General features: G+C 43.0%; 1 protein-coding gene across 1 annotated transcript in view; it reads left to right on the top strand.

Annotated features, from left to right (window-relative positions):
* EXOC3L4 (exocyst complex component 3 like 4) overlaps positions 1-12,458 on the top strand; it is a 127,515-nt gene extending 115,057 nt beyond the window's left edge. The window contains exons 9-11 of the mRNA XM_082242664.1: positions 4,200-4,352; positions 7,544-7,665; positions 12,017-12,458. Coding sequence (XP_082098790.1) covers positions 4,200-4,352; positions 7,544-7,665; positions 12,017-12,209 — 468 coding nt within the window. The 3' untranslated portion in view covers positions 12,210-12,458. The remainder of the gene's footprint in view (positions 1-4,199; positions 4,353-7,543; positions 7,666-12,016) is intronic.
* Positions 12,459-18,129: the final 5,671 nt, after the last annotated feature.

Here is an 18,129-nt window from a genome sequence, read left to right as displayed (position 1 = left end):
AGCCCTTAGAAGGGCTTTTTGGGGTGCTGATATTACAGCAGTAGTGGACCAAGAACACTGCAAGACCAGGAACACTGACTAACTGTCCCTAGCTTAACAGCAGCAGCAGCAGCAGCAGCTCTCCCTACTCTCACTACACACACTGCTTCAGAATGATCTAAGATGGATGCTGCCCTTGCTTATTTATAGGAGGTGGGAGGGTGTGGGAGGGAGGTACGCTGATTGGCTGGAAATGTGTCTGCTGACTGTAAAGTTCAGGGTCAAAGTTTGCCTCAATGATGTCTTATGGGGGGCGGACCGAACATCGCATATGTTCGCCGGCAGCGGCGAACGCGAACATGCTAAGTTCGCCGGGAACTGTTCGCCGGCGAACAGTTCTATACATCTCTAATGTTAATCTCTTCCCAGCCAGTGTCATTAGTACAGTGACAGTGTATAGTATCACTAAGCACTATATTAGTGTCACTTGGGATGTCAGTGGCAGTTAGACAGTCCCCCACCCCGTGTCAGTTAGTGTCAGACTTCCCGCTGCACTATCGCAGTCCCATTATAAGTTGTTGATCGTCGCCATTGGTAGTATTAAACAAAAAATAAATAAAAAATTGCAGTATATATCCCATACACTGTAGGCACGATACATTTAATGCAAACCAATCAATATACATCTATTGGGATCTTTTTTTTTATCAAAAAAATTGTTTGTTGGATATGTTTTAAAGCAGAAAGTAAAAAATATTGTGTTTTTTTTTTTTAGAATTTTTGTTTATAGTGTAAAAAATAAAAAATGAAAATAGAAAGGTATAAACGCGTCTAGGTATTTTTGATATGGTGAATAATATTTCAAAATATTATCTAAAAGAATATATAAATTATTTGTGAAATATGAATATATGGTGGTTTTTGAGCAGCTAGTCAGACAATAAAAATTGTGGTAATTGCAATACAAAGGGGACAGCGCTCAAATTGTTTGAACCAATATCAGCAAACCATGCTATGTGCAACAATATGCAATGTGCAAAAAATATTAAAGTGACTGTGCTAAATCAAAAAATTATGAAACCATACAAACAAAATTCATAATTATCCCAAAAAATGTGCAGCAATATGTGGTATGCTAGAATAAGGATAAAGTGGCTATGCTTCAAATGCAACTTATAAACAAAAAGTCCTCTGCTTACTACACTATGAGCCTCCCCTTCATTCCGATGAACACATAGGAGACACCCACACAGCCCCTCCAATACAGTGGACTGGATCCTGCAACACCTATCCCAAGCCCACAAGGGATCTGTTTGTATGGTTTCATAATTTTTTGATTTAGCACAGTCACTTTGGTCGTGTCATGAAGGGGGTAAAGCCTCTCGGAGCTGAAGTGGTTAATTAGCAACAGCTCAAGGAACACCTAGCAGCAACCCCTGGAGGGACCCTGGTTGAGAATGGCTGGGTTAGACATTCAATATGCTCTATATTATACAAAGAAATACCCAGCAGGGGTGGTGGGAGACCCTCAAAATGGCCAAAGCACGAGTTTAGACCCGGGAACTCAGCATAGATATCCCACCAGTAGAGTTCCCAACAGAAACTGCCAGCCGACTTGTCTTTCCACCACCTATCAGATGTATCTGGTTGGTCAAGAAGGGGTAAAACCTCTCGGAGCTGAAGTGTTTAATTAGGAACAGCTCAAGGAACACCTAGCAGCAACCCCTGGAGGGACCCTGGTTGAGAATGGTTGGGTTAGACATTCAATATGCTCTATATTATACAAAGAAATACCCAGCAGGGGTGGTGGGAGACCCTCAAAATGGCCAAAGCACGAGTTTAGACCCGGGAACTCAGCATAGATATCCCACCAGTAGAGTTCCCAACAGAAACTGCCAGCCGACTTGTCTTTCCACCACCTATCAGATGTATCTGGTTGGTCAAGAAGGGGTAAAACCTCTCGGAGCTGAAGTGTTTAATTAGGAACAGCTCAAGGAACACCTAGCAGCAACCCCTGGAGGGACCCTGGTTGAGAATGGTTGGGTTAGACAGTCAATATGCTCTATATATTATACAAAGAAATATCCAGCAGGGATGGTGGGAGACCCTCAAAATGGCCAAAGCACGAGTTTGGACTCGGGAACTCAGCATAGATTTCCCACCAGTAGAGTCCCCAACAGAAACTGCCAGCCGACTTGTCTTTCCACCACCTATCAGATGCTGAGATATAAGCTTCAGGTGCACTGACCCTTCAGATATATGTTTTCTGTCGAAGGTAGATTCCCTTTAAGGCCAGATGGTTATTTCTATGTGGATGAACTTCGGACGTAATTCATAAATCTCACTGCACTGCAGATCAGCTTCCTTAGTTGCACCTGGATCCTGATGCTGAGCAAGCGACATCATTTATAGGCAAGTTCCTTTTCCTCTGACAGCTGTTACGGCCCTTTAACTGGTCCCCATCTGAACCATTGCCAAGGTTGTATGGCACACCAATATGACATAGGAGAAATAAGTTGAACAAAACAAAAGTGACGTAAAGGAAGATGTATTAAAGCTGATCAACAGTCAACCTGAAAAGATATTGAGATGACCAAATATAGCCAATTCAAGCTGATTCCAGGCCCACAGCGTATTACCCAGTTAAAATACAAGAGAAGAAGAGGTAGAGGATGTTCCTTTAAACATTCAGCTGTGTGTATAATCTGAGCTTCCACTCCAGTGTTTTCTCTATTGAGTGCAAAGCAAAAGGTTTGCTTTAGTGCCCCCCTCCTCAGTAGCACATACTCACCTTTGATTGCTCTCCTGCTATTCTGGTTAGTCACTCGGAACAAAGAAAATACCCAACACCATAGGTGTGCGCAGGGAGTGTGCCGGGTGTGCCTGGGCACACTCTAATCACCATGTGCTGTACCGATTCCCCCTACTGCCTGGGCTCCCCTCCCCCTTGATGGCCCCACAGTCCTGCTGGCTGTCCTCCTCTTCTCTCCCCCCCGGCTGCTGCGGGTGATGTTTCAGGATGGAGAGCAGGGGAAGGGACTAGTAAATTTGACCCCTTCCTTTTCAAAATGCACACACTTTCTTACTGTGTCCATTCACAACTGAAGCATAGTAAACCATATTTACTATGCCTCAGGTTGAGAATGAACAGGAAGCTGCTCAGCACAGATCACTTCCCATTCATTCACTGCCCTGTGTTTGAGCTTTGGGGTTCACACCCTCATGCAATAGGCTGCTCACACCTATGCCCAACGCTTTCAGGTATGACCCACTTACCTTCCTCCTGTGTGGTAGCCCTGGTATTTGACCCAGAGCAGTCACATGGGGTTAAAATAAAAGTCCTTAGCCCCAAGTACCTTTCAGCTAAAGTAAGTCAGAGCTTCCCTTATAGAGAGGAAGTGAAGGGAAAATGATCATGTGCTACTGGAGAGGGGGGCATTAAATTGAACCTATTACCTTGCATAGCTCAGGTTCACACTTTGGAATAGTATGCAGTCAGTCCTGTATTACTGAAGCCCCTGCCAGACGGGCTTCACCAGGTCCCTTAAGCCTCGTACACACTCAACGATTATCGGCCGACTGATCGGCCGTCTTTTGTCCAGTGTTGTTGTGTTGGTTGAAATGTGCTGTAGACTTGCACTGGACTTTTGTTGGCCAACAAAAACCAACTTCAAAAGTGATGTCATGTGCTGGTTTACTTTCCGTGTGTTTTTTCTTCTCTGAGCATGCCCAGTCTTGCTCATCAGATTTTTGTCTGCCGAAATCTGTACTGACTGACAAAAAATCGGCCATTGTGGTGACGGCCAACAAAAATTTTAATGCCTGCACACCAGATTTTATTTGGCCGAAAAGTCGCAGTCGGTTGTCGGAAGCATCATACTAACAAGCCGACAATCGGCCGATCGGACGGCCAACAATCGTTGCGTGTGTACGAGGCATTACTTGCACGGCAGTTAGTCAGTACAGTTTGTTCAAGGACCTGCCCCTAGCCTGCTGATTGGTCAATAAAGGAGTAACAGAACACTGATGAGGTCATTCTTCTGCTTTACTCACCTCCAAACATACTTTCAAAAAGGTGTTAGATTTTATTTGGTACATTATTATCTGGCCTGTGGCTACTAAGAAAAGAGTATGGGTATGCTGCTGGATAGTTTTGAACATTGGCTGTTTATTGTACAAATGTCATTGCCCTGTATGTAAATGTGATATTTATTCCCCAGGAAATGGCGTGCAGGGTGCACAAGTATCTAGTGAAGGAATACATTGCACAGATTATGAAGCGGAAGATAAGCCTTAATCCATTAAACCGGAAGAAAGCTGCTGAAAAAATGAAAGAGGAGTGCAAATTATTCAATTCAGTTGCTGAAGAGTTGGTAAGTCACCTCCTTGGGGCGCAGTATCAGAATTTGCCAATAGGAAAATATTACTGGGATCCCCTTAAATGACAACTGGGTGTGACCCCACTTTTTTCAATGAATCATAGCAAAGCCCTTGTCTTTTTTGTTGTTTAAAGTACAATGCAAAGCAAAGGCTGACCATTAATGTAGAGTAGCTCTCACAGCCATTGTATCTGTGTAGCCACCCTGCACTACCAAGTATCACCAGTAGATCTAACCCAACCACTAAATTCTCATACAAGTAATATTAAGTAAAATAATGTTATTTCAAAAGTAGTTTTTTATAGCTGCAACTTTTTTTTTAGAAGAATACTTGGTGATCCAGGTCCTTGTTCAGGCACTTTCTGTTGTTGAGGGACAATTACACTCATATATGGCCAAAATTGTGGGCAACCTGGCATTCATACCTATATGAGCTTGCTGGACAAACCATTAACAGAGTTGCCCCCTCCTACTTTGTGGCTATAATAACCTCCATTCTTCTAGGAAGGCTTTCCACAAGATTTTGGAGTGTGTCCTGGCTTGTGAATGTGTGCCCATTCAGCCAAAAGAGCATTTGTGAGATCAGGTACTAATGTTGGATGAAAGACCTCACTCACAATGAGCATTCTATTTCATTCAAATGGTGTTAAGTAGGGGTGACTTGTCCTCTGCACTGGGTTTCTGGTGGCCATTTTGGGAGAGCCTGTGTCTGATTGCACATATCACTCTCCTGAGACTTGGGCAGCCATCGTAACCCAGAGATGCTATATAAAGCCCCTGCAGGGTCATTATGGTGCACCCTGCAGTGTGGAGTATGCAGATAGGGACAGAAACACACTAGATAGGGAGAGATGGGCATAAAGCAGGGAAAGGTTCCAGAGAGCAGGGAAACGATGGCCCAGAGTACCCCAGGATAGTACTTGGAGTTTGCAGAAGCACCCTGTTGCAACGGTCAGCATCTGGAGTGGTGCATCCCTGAACCCTATATCACCAGCACAGCACCCTATCTGATGGGCTTACTGGGAAAGCCCCCTTGACTGCATAGCCCACAGCTTTAAAAAATATCTTTGTTTGCTGTAGTATTACCAGTATCCTTCACTGGAAAGTGGGGAAGCCAGCCCTCCTGTACTGGGCCCAGGCCACTTTAGTTTGGCAGGGGGCCCAGGGCAGAGAGGGGACTCTTTAACCGCTTGCTGACTGCGCACAGTATATTTACTGCGGCAGTCAGCCCCGGCCAGGCAGAGTGACGTAGATCTATGTCGCTAGCCTGTGACCGGCTTGTGAGCCAATAGCGGGCGAGCGCGCGCCCACTGAGGCGCGCGCCCACCCCGGCTCTTTCACTGAGGAGTCCGCGCGTGTGACCGGCGGACCGGATGTCCGCCGGTCACACTACGATCGTCGGTAGAGAGGGAGAAAGTCAGGCGGCTTATGTAAACAAGCCGCCTGTCATTCTCCCCTGTGTAAAAATGGAGATCAGACGGTTCTACTATGTAGAACCGTTGATCTTTGTTTTTACAATAGTACACATGTCCCATCACAGTTAGAAACACGCTCCTAGGACACACTTAACCCCTCCCTCTCCAATACAGTTAACCCCTTCACTACCAGTGTCATTTTTACAGTAACAGTGCATATTTATAGCACTGATTACTGCAGTAATGTCACTGGTAACCCCAAAAGTGTCAAAAATGTCAGTCAAGGGTCCGATCTGTCCACCGCAATGTCGCAGTCCCGCAAAAAAAATCGCAGATCGCCGCCATTACTCGTTAAAAAAAAACACCAAAAATTACAAAAATCTTTCCCTTTGTTAGTAAACTTTTGCGCAAACCAATCAAAATACGCTTTTTGCGATTTTTTTTTTTTTACCAAACATATGTAGCATTAAACAAATTGGCCGAAAATGTTAAAAAATTTTGATTTTTACAATTTTTTGGGGGGAATTTCATATAAAAAAAAGTGAAAAATATTGTTATTTTTTCAAAATTTACGCTCTTTTTGTGTTTATAGCGCATGATCAAAAAATCGCACAGGTGATCAAATACCACCAAAAGAAAGCTCTGTTTGTGGGAAAAAAAGGACGTGAAATTTGTTTAGGTACAGCGTCGCACGATGTGCAATTGTCCATTAAAGTCACGCAGTAAAAAATCGCAAAAAAAACCCTGGTCAGGAAGGGGGTAAAATCTTCCGGGGCTTAAGTGGTTAAGTACCTTTGGGCACAGATAATATTGCAACTCCCAGCTTTTAAAAAAAAAGTTTTCTGGGACCCATCAGTTTAGCAAGAGGGAGTGGGACAAAGAGGGAACTATTATATTTTCGCGAGCGGGCGGAGCAATCCCGCTTTGCCATGGCTTTAAAAAATGTATTCAAGTTATTCTTTTATAATAATCTGCCAGGGCAATCTCAAACTGTCAGGAAGGCTGTATGGGGACCTGCGATTTCTAATAGCGGCCCTGACTGGAGATACCTAAGATCAATAACTTGGAGGGGGGTGGGGCACATGCGTTTGGCAAAATAGTGTATCTCCAAGTTGTGTTCCTGTGTCACATGTTCCCATTGTGGAGACTACAAGTGGCTCTGCCAATGCATGTTATCCAGGCATCGTCCACTGAGACCACCAGCAGGAAATCAATCCTGAGGAATACCGTTCTCCCTATGGTGGGGCAAGTGGATGTGACGTGAAGTGATTGAAATAGGCGGGAGGAAATCAGCAACACTAATAATATGCAACAAATAATAGAATAAGAAAGAGAAAACAAGTACTTTATGAGAAAAAATGGCAGATGCTTAGGATTCTCAGTGCTCTAGTAAAGTCAGGGTCCACACTGAATTTCCAAAGACTTTTATGAAATGAAAAGCCAAAAAAAAATTAACTTTATACTGAGATATCAAGAAATTTGAAAAAGATGTTTTTCAATTTTAGTTGCATTTATTTTCCTTGTTTAATCCCTTCTCTTCTTGCTTAAACGTTCTTCTTCGATGCTCAGACAAGGAAATGTTTTTTTTATTTATGCTCCTAAATGTGTCTGGCATTTTTCCTGGCACTGTGCGGAGCAACCCACCCTCAAGCTGTAGGGCGTCATGTGTCCGTTGTGTGCCAGCTCATGAGAATCTCAGGAAAGGTTAACACATAATACTCATTGCTTTTTTAGATCCTTCTGATTTGCATGATCTTATGTTTGTTTAAGGGATCCGACCGGGAAGGGCTGCATGAAGTAATTTGCTGCATTTCTGAAATCATTGGTTCAAAGAAAAAGGAGGAAATAAAACCTAAATTGGAAGATTTGCATCACCTTTACCCAGATGTCAGGTAAAATATTATTGAATTGTTTACCAGACTTACAGTAAGGCTCTATTAAAAAAAAATTGCTGTGTGAATGACCCAGGCATTCACACCGCCATTTACAATAATTCCAATAATTGTTTATATTCTATCGACAGCTCTTTCTAGTGGCCATAATGTGATATTTTTCTGAAATACCGTAATCAGGAAAATACTGCATTGTGGCCACTAGGTGGAGATGATCATAGAAAATAAACATATGAAACAAATTACAGGGATTATTTGAAATGGCTGTGTGACTGAAACATTTGCGCACAATTTTTTTTTTTTAAATAGACCCCGTGGAATATAACTCCTGTGTTGTTTAGAAAAAAAAACAATCCCTTCTAGCCAGAGATGGATTAAACATCAAGCAGAATAAGCACCACATACTTAGGCAACAAGAGGAAGGGGCACCACTGTGGATAAATGCAATTTAAAACAAATTGCACTTACCCTTTTTGTCCCTTTGCCCTGAGCTAACTAATCAACCCCCCCCCCCACCCCCCTCTAAAGATGTATACCTACCGAAAACTGACTGCTGTAGCTTGTAAACTTCTTTGGATCTCAACTACCTTTGTCTCCAGGCCAGAAGACTAAAGTAGACAAACACCATAATCTTCCCCCATATACTACAGTTGTGGTGGCCTGGGGCTGACCTGAAGTAAAACTGAAGGTTTACACATTTCCAAACGTTTATTTTACTTGCAGCACTAATTGACTATATAGTCTTGGGATGTATTTCTAAAAATAAAATTCACAGATCTACTTGTCCTGCGAAACTTCATGTACATTTGTTTCATTTGTGTATGTGGGCACATCCTGCTGTTATCTGACAGCTGTGAACCTGGAAGTGCTCAGAGTAGAGCACTTCCTGGTTCACTTCACAGAGCAGAGATCGGGCGTTCGCTCTATAATATTCCCCTTCTCTCTTCTGTCGGCAGCTACATAAAATGTTATGTAGGTAAGGGAGGGAAGGGCAGGAGGAGCTGGAACAACACAGTCAGCCATTAGGTACTCCCAATAGAGGAGAGGGGTATGACACGCTTGGAGGGAGGTAGCTTTGCTAGGAAATTGACGCTTGTGAAGTAGTCATATTTTCTAACAAATTCAGAGGCACATTGAATGTAAAATGATTTATGGAAAAGAAAAGCATGTATTCAAAATACTTGATTTTTTTGTGTTTTTTGCCTAAAAGTTGGTGACAGGGTCTCTGTTTTTTTTTTTTTTGTGTGCCACCACCTGTTGATCTGCCAGTTGATCTGTCATTTTTCAATTCCTTTTACCAGGGTGACAGTATTGTTCCCTCTGCAGTGAAATTACATAGGAGCGTTGTCACCCTGTGGAGCGTAGTTTTAGACGGTTAAGTCATTTTTTTGCGGACTTTAGGTAAACAAATAAAATGAATCCTCGCAGCCCGTATTTTCCTCCCTAAATTTAATTAATGGGGCGTAAAATGGAGACTTTGGCATACAGTAATTTTGCGGCTTACTGAGAATAGCAGTATCTTCTCTCCTCTATTATTAGCCCCCATAGCTTATCCAGAGTGAACTGATTGGCAGGAAATGAAGGAAATGAGAGTATATGCTGCTAGGGAGGGGGAATTAAAGTGTACCTGTTATTTTGCTCAGGGATGCTTGCTATACAAAGTTATATACACACTGAAATACAAGGATGTAGTACCTGGAATTATATACTAGATAAAAAAAGACAATTTAGTTGCTAAGGAAACAGATGCTAGTAATGATCAAAAAGGCTAAATATATATTTACTAAAAAATGCAAGTAACTGAGTTTAACAGCATTCCTGACCCTGACAACCCCCCCTAAATATCAACTCCATCCAAAACTTTTTTTGTTAGTTTCCAACAGGTTGAGATAATTTGCAATATCGATCATGTATTAATTGCTGCTTGTGACTTCACTAGGGAGACCATGCCTTTATCTGCCTTTATTTCCAGAAGCAGGGCACCATTTTTGTTCAGACATCATCCAGGGTCCCCAGGGTGGCCAATAGAGGAGAAGAGCACACCAAAGATCTCCAGCATGAGTCCAAAGCGTTATTCAGCGATCACATTGTTACAACAGATTGCAACATTTCATAGCCATGCATTGCCACTTCATCAGGCATTGCCACTTCATCAGGGTCATATGCCTGATGAAGGGATCCTGTGTGGCTCCAAAAGGCTGCAATCTGCTGTAATAATGTCATTGCTGAATAACGCTTTGGACTAATTCTTGAGATCCTTAATGTGCTGGTAAAATTCTCTTGCTCTGATTAGACACAGTTCCAGCTGGTGGCTGCTTCAGCACTTATATGCAGTCATTTCTCCAGGAATGCATTTTGAATAGTGTGTTGCAATAGAGAGAAAGGGCTGGTCCTCCTTTATGGAGCCCAGGCCCCATTTGTTCAACAGGTAGCCCCGGGAGAGGGGAGGTGACTAAATAACTTTTGACACATGCGCATTAATCTTACAGGCCGTGGCTCCCATCTATTGAACAAAAGTTTCCTATGCCCCATCAGATTAGCAACAAGTTCCAGTCTCTTCTATATCAATCCACCAGGGCAGTCTGGAACCTGACCAAATATGTGAAGTGCACCCCCGAAAGAACCGCTGGTCAACTGATTCTTTTCCATACGATTAGTGCACATACAACCAGGCACACATTTTCTCCATCTTCACTGGCTCAAACAGAACATTCAAGGGGTGTCTTTTTTTAATGCTTTTTTGTAAAGTTGAACTTGATGGGGTGAAGGGAGTATGGGATAACCCAGAACTGCTGAACTAAATTCTTTGTGGACTTTTCTCTTTTACACTGAGCTGCACAAAAAGTCCCACACAACACTACTGCTGACTGGTGACTATGACTTCTTAAAAAGAACTGAGAGCTACACACACAGTCACTAAGGTCCAGCACCTAGATTGTTTACCCACAATGCTGCAGGATCATTGGCTGCCTCCTTCCAATATCACTGGGCACTCTTCAGTGAGTGAGAGACAGACTCTCAGCACCTTATGACGGCTGAACACTCTTCCTTCCCAACTTCCTCTTGGTACTCCCCAGACTCAAAACGACTTCAGGACCAGTCTTTGTAAATAGGCCCCCCAGTTTAAGCTCCAGCTGGGACCTTGATGACTCCTAAATGGCACTTCCAGCTACCTGCCTCAGGAGTCGAGCCTCTACACAGGGGACTCCTCTGGCAGGACTGGATCCAGGAATCCCCCCTCTTGCCTTAAGGCCTCCAACTCTCCAGCCACCAACTGGGGACACCTCCCCAGTCCCCAGGGATTGGCTCCATCTCCATAAATATTCAGGCTGCCTTCTCTATTCTTCCTTCCACTATAATTCTAGAATCCTCTAGAACAGGGGTCTTCACGCTTTCTAAACAAAGGGCCAGTTTATTTTTCTTTAAACTTTAGGGTCACCTGGACTGTGACCAGTGGGAGTAGAAAATGTCCTGGCATCTAATGGGCGTAAACAATGTAAAATCTTTGGTTTCATTTGGAGGACTAGTGTCCCATTGTTGGTGTCAGTTGGAGCAATAGTGCTCTATTGTTGGTGTCAATAGAAGAAATTCTGCCCCATCGTTAGTGTCAGAGGGGGGAATAGTGCTCCATTGTTGGTATCAGTGGAAGGAATTATGCCCCACCGCTGGTGTCAGTGGGAGGAATAGTGCCCCAAGGGCTGAATAAAGGCAAGCAAAGAGCCACATCCAGCCCCCAGGTCACAGTTTGGAGACCACTGCTATAGAATACAGGGGGTAGCAATCAGATCAGCAGCCTGTGAGACACTGAGCAGGCTAGAACAATCATCCCCTTCTCTACAGAGTAGCTGAATAAATTTTGTAAATAGTCCTCTACCTAGTGCCAGCCACTGTTGCTAAACTGAAGGGGCAGCAGAAACTTTTATTTAATTGGTGGGAGCTGAGAGTAACCTTAAGGATTAATTTTTTTCTGTTGTTGGGTCCCAAGCCCTACTCCATAGACAACATGGCTTCCATACTTATAAAAGCCTGAAAATGTGTATTGCTGTTTGGAATAAATGGCTCTGTATTAGGTTATATTTGGACTATACACTAGTAGTTCTGGATGGGCATCTTGCTGGGGCATAATGGAATTTTTTGCCTGACGCTGCCCTGGAATGAGACTGAGAAAAAAATCCTCAAATTTTTGAGATTTGCTATGTAATGTCTGTATGAATACCTTTTATTCTATGAAGACTTTACTGTGTTACATGCAAATATGTAAAGATCCTGAAAACCAAAATTTAATGTAACCCTATCTGTGGCAGTAGAGAAAATCAGAAAAATACTCACAATTATATTCCATTTCTTGCAGCGAGGAGCACATCTTGTGTATTTTACATGTTCAAGGCACTGGGCGCAGCAGAAAGCTTCTAGAACATTTCCATCAGCTGCAGAAAAATCACCATCCTCCAGATGAGCCAGCGGATAAACTGTTCTCCGAGATAGACTGCGTCACACAAGTCGCCTGTTTTTCCTGCAATTATAGTGCTCAATTTGACCAATGATCACTTGGTTCTGGAGAACCGTCATTGAAAGCGCTTTCCCAAATGGAACTTTCCCCAGAACTTTCAACTTCCAAGCATTTACTGAAAGTTTTTTCCACTCTAAAAACACAAAGATTTTGGGAAGAGCGAACCCAGGAGCATGTACAGACTGTCCCCCCTGCAATAACAAGCTGTGAACTTTGTAATTCAAGACATAATACTGCCATTGACTGAATTTCAAAGAATAAAATATTATAAGCTATAACTATATTCTAGGGTATAACTACAACGTATTTTTATTTTGTCACATCTCTACTTCTGTTGATTAAGCCTCTAGTAATACTGTAATTGAAAAAAAAAAATCCAAATGTATTAAAGGCCAATGCCTGGCCCTTTTTCTAAACTAATCCCTTAGCAGTGGTTTGAAACAGTGTTTCTCAACAAGGGTTTCTTTGTGGTGCCGCGAGTATAGGACTGTGGTGTGTCCTGAATCAGTGCCATGAGTTGCCATAATGCAGGCAGGCCACTTGCCAGCACCATAACGACCAATGATGCTCTAGGGCAGTAACGGGGAACCTTGGGGTGCCAAGGCTTGCCATCAATGCTCTAGGACAAGGACACACAGTGGTTGATTTACTAAAACTGGAGGGTGCAAAATCTGGTGCAGCTCTGCATAGAAACCAAACAGCTTCCAGGTTTTTTTTGTCAAAGCTTAACCACTTAAGCCCCGGAAGATTTTACCCCTTTCCTGACCAGGGCCTATTTTGCGATTCGGCACTGCGTGACTTTAACGGACAATTGCGCGGACGTGCGACGCTGTACCCAAATGAAATTGACGTCCTTTTTTTCCCACAAACAGAGCTTTCTTTTGGTGGTATTTGATCACCTGTGCGATTTTTTGATCATGCGCTATAAACAAAAAAAGAGCGACAATTTTGCAAAAATAACAACATTTTTCAAATTTTTTTATATGAAATTCCCCCCAAAAAATGTAAAAATCAGATTTTTTTTAACATTTTTGGCCAATTTGTTTTCTGCTACATATGTTTGGTAAAAAACACAAAAAGCGTATTTTGATTGGTTTGTGCAAAAGTTATTGCGTTTACTAACTAAGGGAAAGATTTTTGTCATTTTTATTGCTTTTTTTTTTTTAACGAGTAATGGCGGCGATCTGTGATTTTTTTTGCGGGACTGCGACATTGCGGCGGACAGATCGGACCCTTGACTGACATTTTTGACACTTCTGGCGGTACCAGTGACATTACTACAGTAATCAGTGCTATACATATGCACTGTTACTGTAAAAAGGACACTGGCAGGGAAGGGGTTAACTTTATTGGGGAAGGAGGGGTTAAGTGTGTCCCTAGGGGCGTGTTTCTAACTGTGCAGGGATGTGGCTTTACATGTAACAGCAGAGTTCAACGGTCCTACATAGCAGGACCGTTAGATCTCTGCTTTTACACAGGGAAGAATGACAGGCGGCTTTGTTTACATTAGCCGCCTGCCTTTCTCCCTTCACATCGGACGATCATGGGTGACCGGCGGACATCGGGTCCGCCAGTCACACGCGCAGACTTGTTAGGGTACAAGCCGGGGCGGGAGCGCGCCTCCGGCGACGCACGCTCGCCCGCTATTGGCTCCCAGGCTAGTGACGTACCCATACGTCATTTTGCCTGGCCGGGGCTGACCGCCGCAGTATATGTACTTGCGGCGGTCGGCTTGCGGGTAATTGAACAAGCTGAAGTTACAAGCTGATTGGCTACCATGCACAGCTGCACCAAATTTTGCACTCTCCAGTTTCAGTAATGTGTCATTTATTGCTTTGTCGATGTCTACCCCTTGCCCTCTGCCATGCTGTGAAGAAGGGACTCTGTGGTGGCTGGAGGACACGGTGGTTGGAGAAGCTCTGATGTAAATGAGTGTGGGGGAGGGGGGGGGGGTTGGTAAGGACTCTTGCATGAATGGGGAGTACTCTGATTCCAATGGGAAGGAGAGAGGACTCTAACAGAAAGGAGGAACTTCTAATATGATGGTGTACCTCTGATGTGAAGGGGACTTCTGATGTAAAGTTAATTTCATCAAGGTGATTGCGTGCAGTCCCAGAATCAGATTTCCCACTGATAAGTAACATTTCCTTTTTGTTATTTTGCATGCTTTTAAAGAATGTCGCAACTGAGAAAGGGTTGGGAAACACTGGTTTAACCACTTCAGCTCCGGAAGATTTTACCCCTTTCCTGACCAGGCCATTTTTCTGGGGACTAAAAGAGATAATGCACATTAACTGCATAGACGTCGGCATAGGAGGCGGGACTTCCGATGACAGTGCTTCCTTCCTTCTCCTCGTGGCCGCCCACCCCCTTCTACCTCTCGGCGCTGCTTCCTGGACTTTTTTTTTTTTACATCGCCATATAACACGCACTGTTACTTTTTCCTCCATTTTTAGGAGGAAAAAGTGTGTGTTAAACGCCGATAAATACGGTATATATATATATGTGTATGTATGTATGTATATATATATATATATATATATATATATATATATATATATATATAAAATAAAAAGCATCAGTTCTTTAAGGATAAAATCAAGAGATGACACCTCCTCGGTCAGCTCCACACGGCTTCTACAGGTGGCTGTGTGGCTGCGCGGTGAAGGAGAGAAGGAATGCAGATTTCAAATTCCTTCTGCACTCCCGCGCAAGTCGTGGGCGGAGCCAGGCACATAGAGCAGAGCGGGGGGCGGAGCGGGACTTGGCGGGACTCGGGAGCAGCCATCGCATTGGCATCGGGGCGGGGATGTGCGAAGTCTCAGAGAGAGACGTTGATCAGCGCTGTCTCTGGGGGCCGTATGAAAGTAAAGGACGGGCCGCAACTGGCCCGCGGGCCAGACTTTGGACATGACTGCCATAGGCTGTTCACCTGCACAAGATGTGATGGTCCAATGAGGCATTACATTTAGGAGGAAGGTAAAATATGGTACAGCATAAAGTGAATGCTCTACTTGAAACTGGAAGGCCAAGGCCTTCTAAAGTCTTATAGAGGATAGTATGAGCAGCTGGCTTTATTGGATTGCTGTACAGGCGGTCCCCGGGTTACAAACATCCGACTGACAAAAGGACTCCTACTTACAAACGGAGGGAGACAACAGGAGGTGAGAGGAAATCTCCCCCTAGGAAGGGAAATTCCCTCCTGTAAGAGTTCTCATGGGAAAAAGGTGTCTCCACTGAAGCTTTATCACCAATCCTGGTTCCCACAACAACCCAAAATTTTCAAAATCCGATTGTGATAGAGACAGAAAGTGGAGGTGAAATCTTCTGAACAGGGGCACAGACCGCAAAACAAATGGTACAGGGGTGTTAACCATTCCCTATGCTATCCAAAAAATTTAAACATTTTTTTATTTTATTTTTTGGCTGGAGCTACACTTAAAAAATGTACCTGTTCAGACTTACAAACAAATTCAACTTAAGAACAAATCTACAGACCCCATCTTGTTTGTAAATGGGGAACCACCTGTAGTAGTAGCTATGGCCATGACTGCAACAATCAATTACAGCATTTTTTAATAAGACTTATTAGGCAGTTGAAGGACAGCAACTATAACATTTATGGTGGCCTCTTATTGTCAGTGCCCATATGTGTTACCTGATAGGTCATTTGTTTAAATCAGGATAAGTATAATGAATGGGTGGTATTAAATTAGTAAGGAGACTAAGCACTTAACACAAAGTCCTACACTCAAATATTCAACATTGAACTTTGGGTGAGATCCACCATGCCACTATCCCAGGTATGTCCAGGACTCTGTGGTTTCTAGATATTGCTTGGCAGAAACTCCTATAAAGAACTGTTCAGGTGTCCAGAAAGGTTCCACAAATATGAATTACCCAAAACTGTAAATTCCCTGTATGTTAGAATAGAGAAGTTTTGTTTTTCCACGAACAACAAAGGAACTTCTTTGTGGTTGCATTAATTGACTAGAATAGAAGCATTGTAACCATAGAATTATTATACTGTAGAGTCATATGTTTTTATTGTAGACAATCATTAAAAACAGGCTTTCTCAAACAATGTTCCTCTAAAAGTTGCTGGGGTTTCTTGAGCAATGAGATACTTCTGCTTCTAAGATAGGTAACCTATGACACTAATGATCTTTTCAGCTATCTATAAATGGAGCATTCTTCCCGCTGACCACCAATGTAGGGACTTTCTTCCCACTGACCACCAATGTATGCGACATTCTTCCCACTGATCTTCATTGTAAGGAGCATTCTTTTTACTCATCTTCAATGCAGGGAGCATTCTTTCCACTGACCACCAATGTAAGGAGCATTGTTCCCACTGACCACCAATGTAAGGGGCATTCTTCCCACTGATCACCAATGTAAGGAGCATTCTTCCCACTGACCACCAATGTAAGGGGCATTCTTCCCACTGATCATCAGTGTAAGGAGCTTTGTTCCCACTGACCACCAATTTAAGACCCATTCTTCCCACTGACCAGCAGAGTAAGGGACATTCTTCCCATTGACCACCAATGTAAGGAACATTCTTCCCATTGACCACCAATGTAAGGAGCATTCTTCCCACTGATCACCAATGTAAGGGGCATTCTTCCCACTGATCATCAGTGTAAGGAGCTTTGTTCCCACTGACCACCAATTTAAGACCCATTCTTCCCACTGACCAGCAGAGTAAGGGACATTCTTCCCATTAACCACCAATGTAAGGGACATTCTTCCCATCGACCACCAATGTAAGGAACATTCTTCCCATTGATCACAAATGTAAGGAGCATTCTTCCCACTGACCACCAATGTAAGGAGCATTCTTCCCACTGTCCACCAATGTAAGGAGCATTCTTCCCACTGACGACCAATGTAAGCGGAGTCTTGTCCATTGACCATCAATCCAACAGACATGTTCACACACTACCAAAGAATCACACTGAGTGACTACCAATGCAAATGGCACTTCACTGTCCACCATTGTAAGAAGGTGCTTTTCCACTGACCACCAAAGTATGGAAGGCTACAATTTTCACGGTCTGCATTTCTTTTCTGGCTGTTACTGTAATTTGCTTCATTTCATTATTATGACTGCATATAATGTTGTCATAAAGAGCAGCTCTGGATTTCAAATACTGCACATTCCATATTCTTTTATTTATTCTTATACCAACAGCTTAACATTTACACTAGTTTCACGTGAGCTGTTGATATAAATATTTTTATTAGCAGGGGTTCTATAATTAGTTCTATGAGCATGGTGCTTTTATTCTAATAAATAAATGCAACCAACATTTTGTTGTTTCAGTAAAATGAAACAGTAAACTTCCCTATTCAGACACGCAATAAATGTATATTTTCATGTAATGCACGTTTATGGAACCTTTTTAGACAACTGAACGTTTCTTGCTGAGATTGTCCACAGAGAAACATTTAAAAACCACAGAGTTTTAGCCAAAAATGTGATATGTTGGATCTCACCCAAAGGTCAAAGCTGTAGTTTTGGGTATAAGACTTTCAGCAGTAAACACCAAGTCCTCCTACCAAATGTCCATCCATACACTTATGCCTAATCGCAAACTTACAGGGGACCTAGTAGTATAAAAAATATGGATACTGCTATTGCTGAGGTATTAAGAGGACACCTAAAATCTAACGGCCATGCAGTGAAGCAACTGCCTGAACTGACACACTTTCTTATTACGAATGAGAGGTTTGGTCCGTACCCATGTTTGGACGAGCCCTAAAAGAATCTGTCAATGCTGGACCAATCAGCTCCATCCAATGCATTCCATGCCCCGTGGGTGCACCTACATAAAAGAGATAGGGATGCTCATGACATCCATGACCTAATATGCCCACATGTGTGGTGGGGAAATGCCTTGGCTGCAGCTGAATACCTTGGTACTTACAACTTCCTTTCCGGTTTGCTT

Source organism: Pelophylax lessonae (genome assembly GCF_965119305.1).
Source record: "Pelophylax lessonae genome assembly, chromosome: 13".
Lineage (NCBI taxonomy): Eukaryota > Metazoa > Chordata > Amphibia > Anura > Ranidae > Pelophylax > Pelophylax lessonae.
This window is presented reverse-complemented; position numbering and strand designations above follow the sequence as displayed.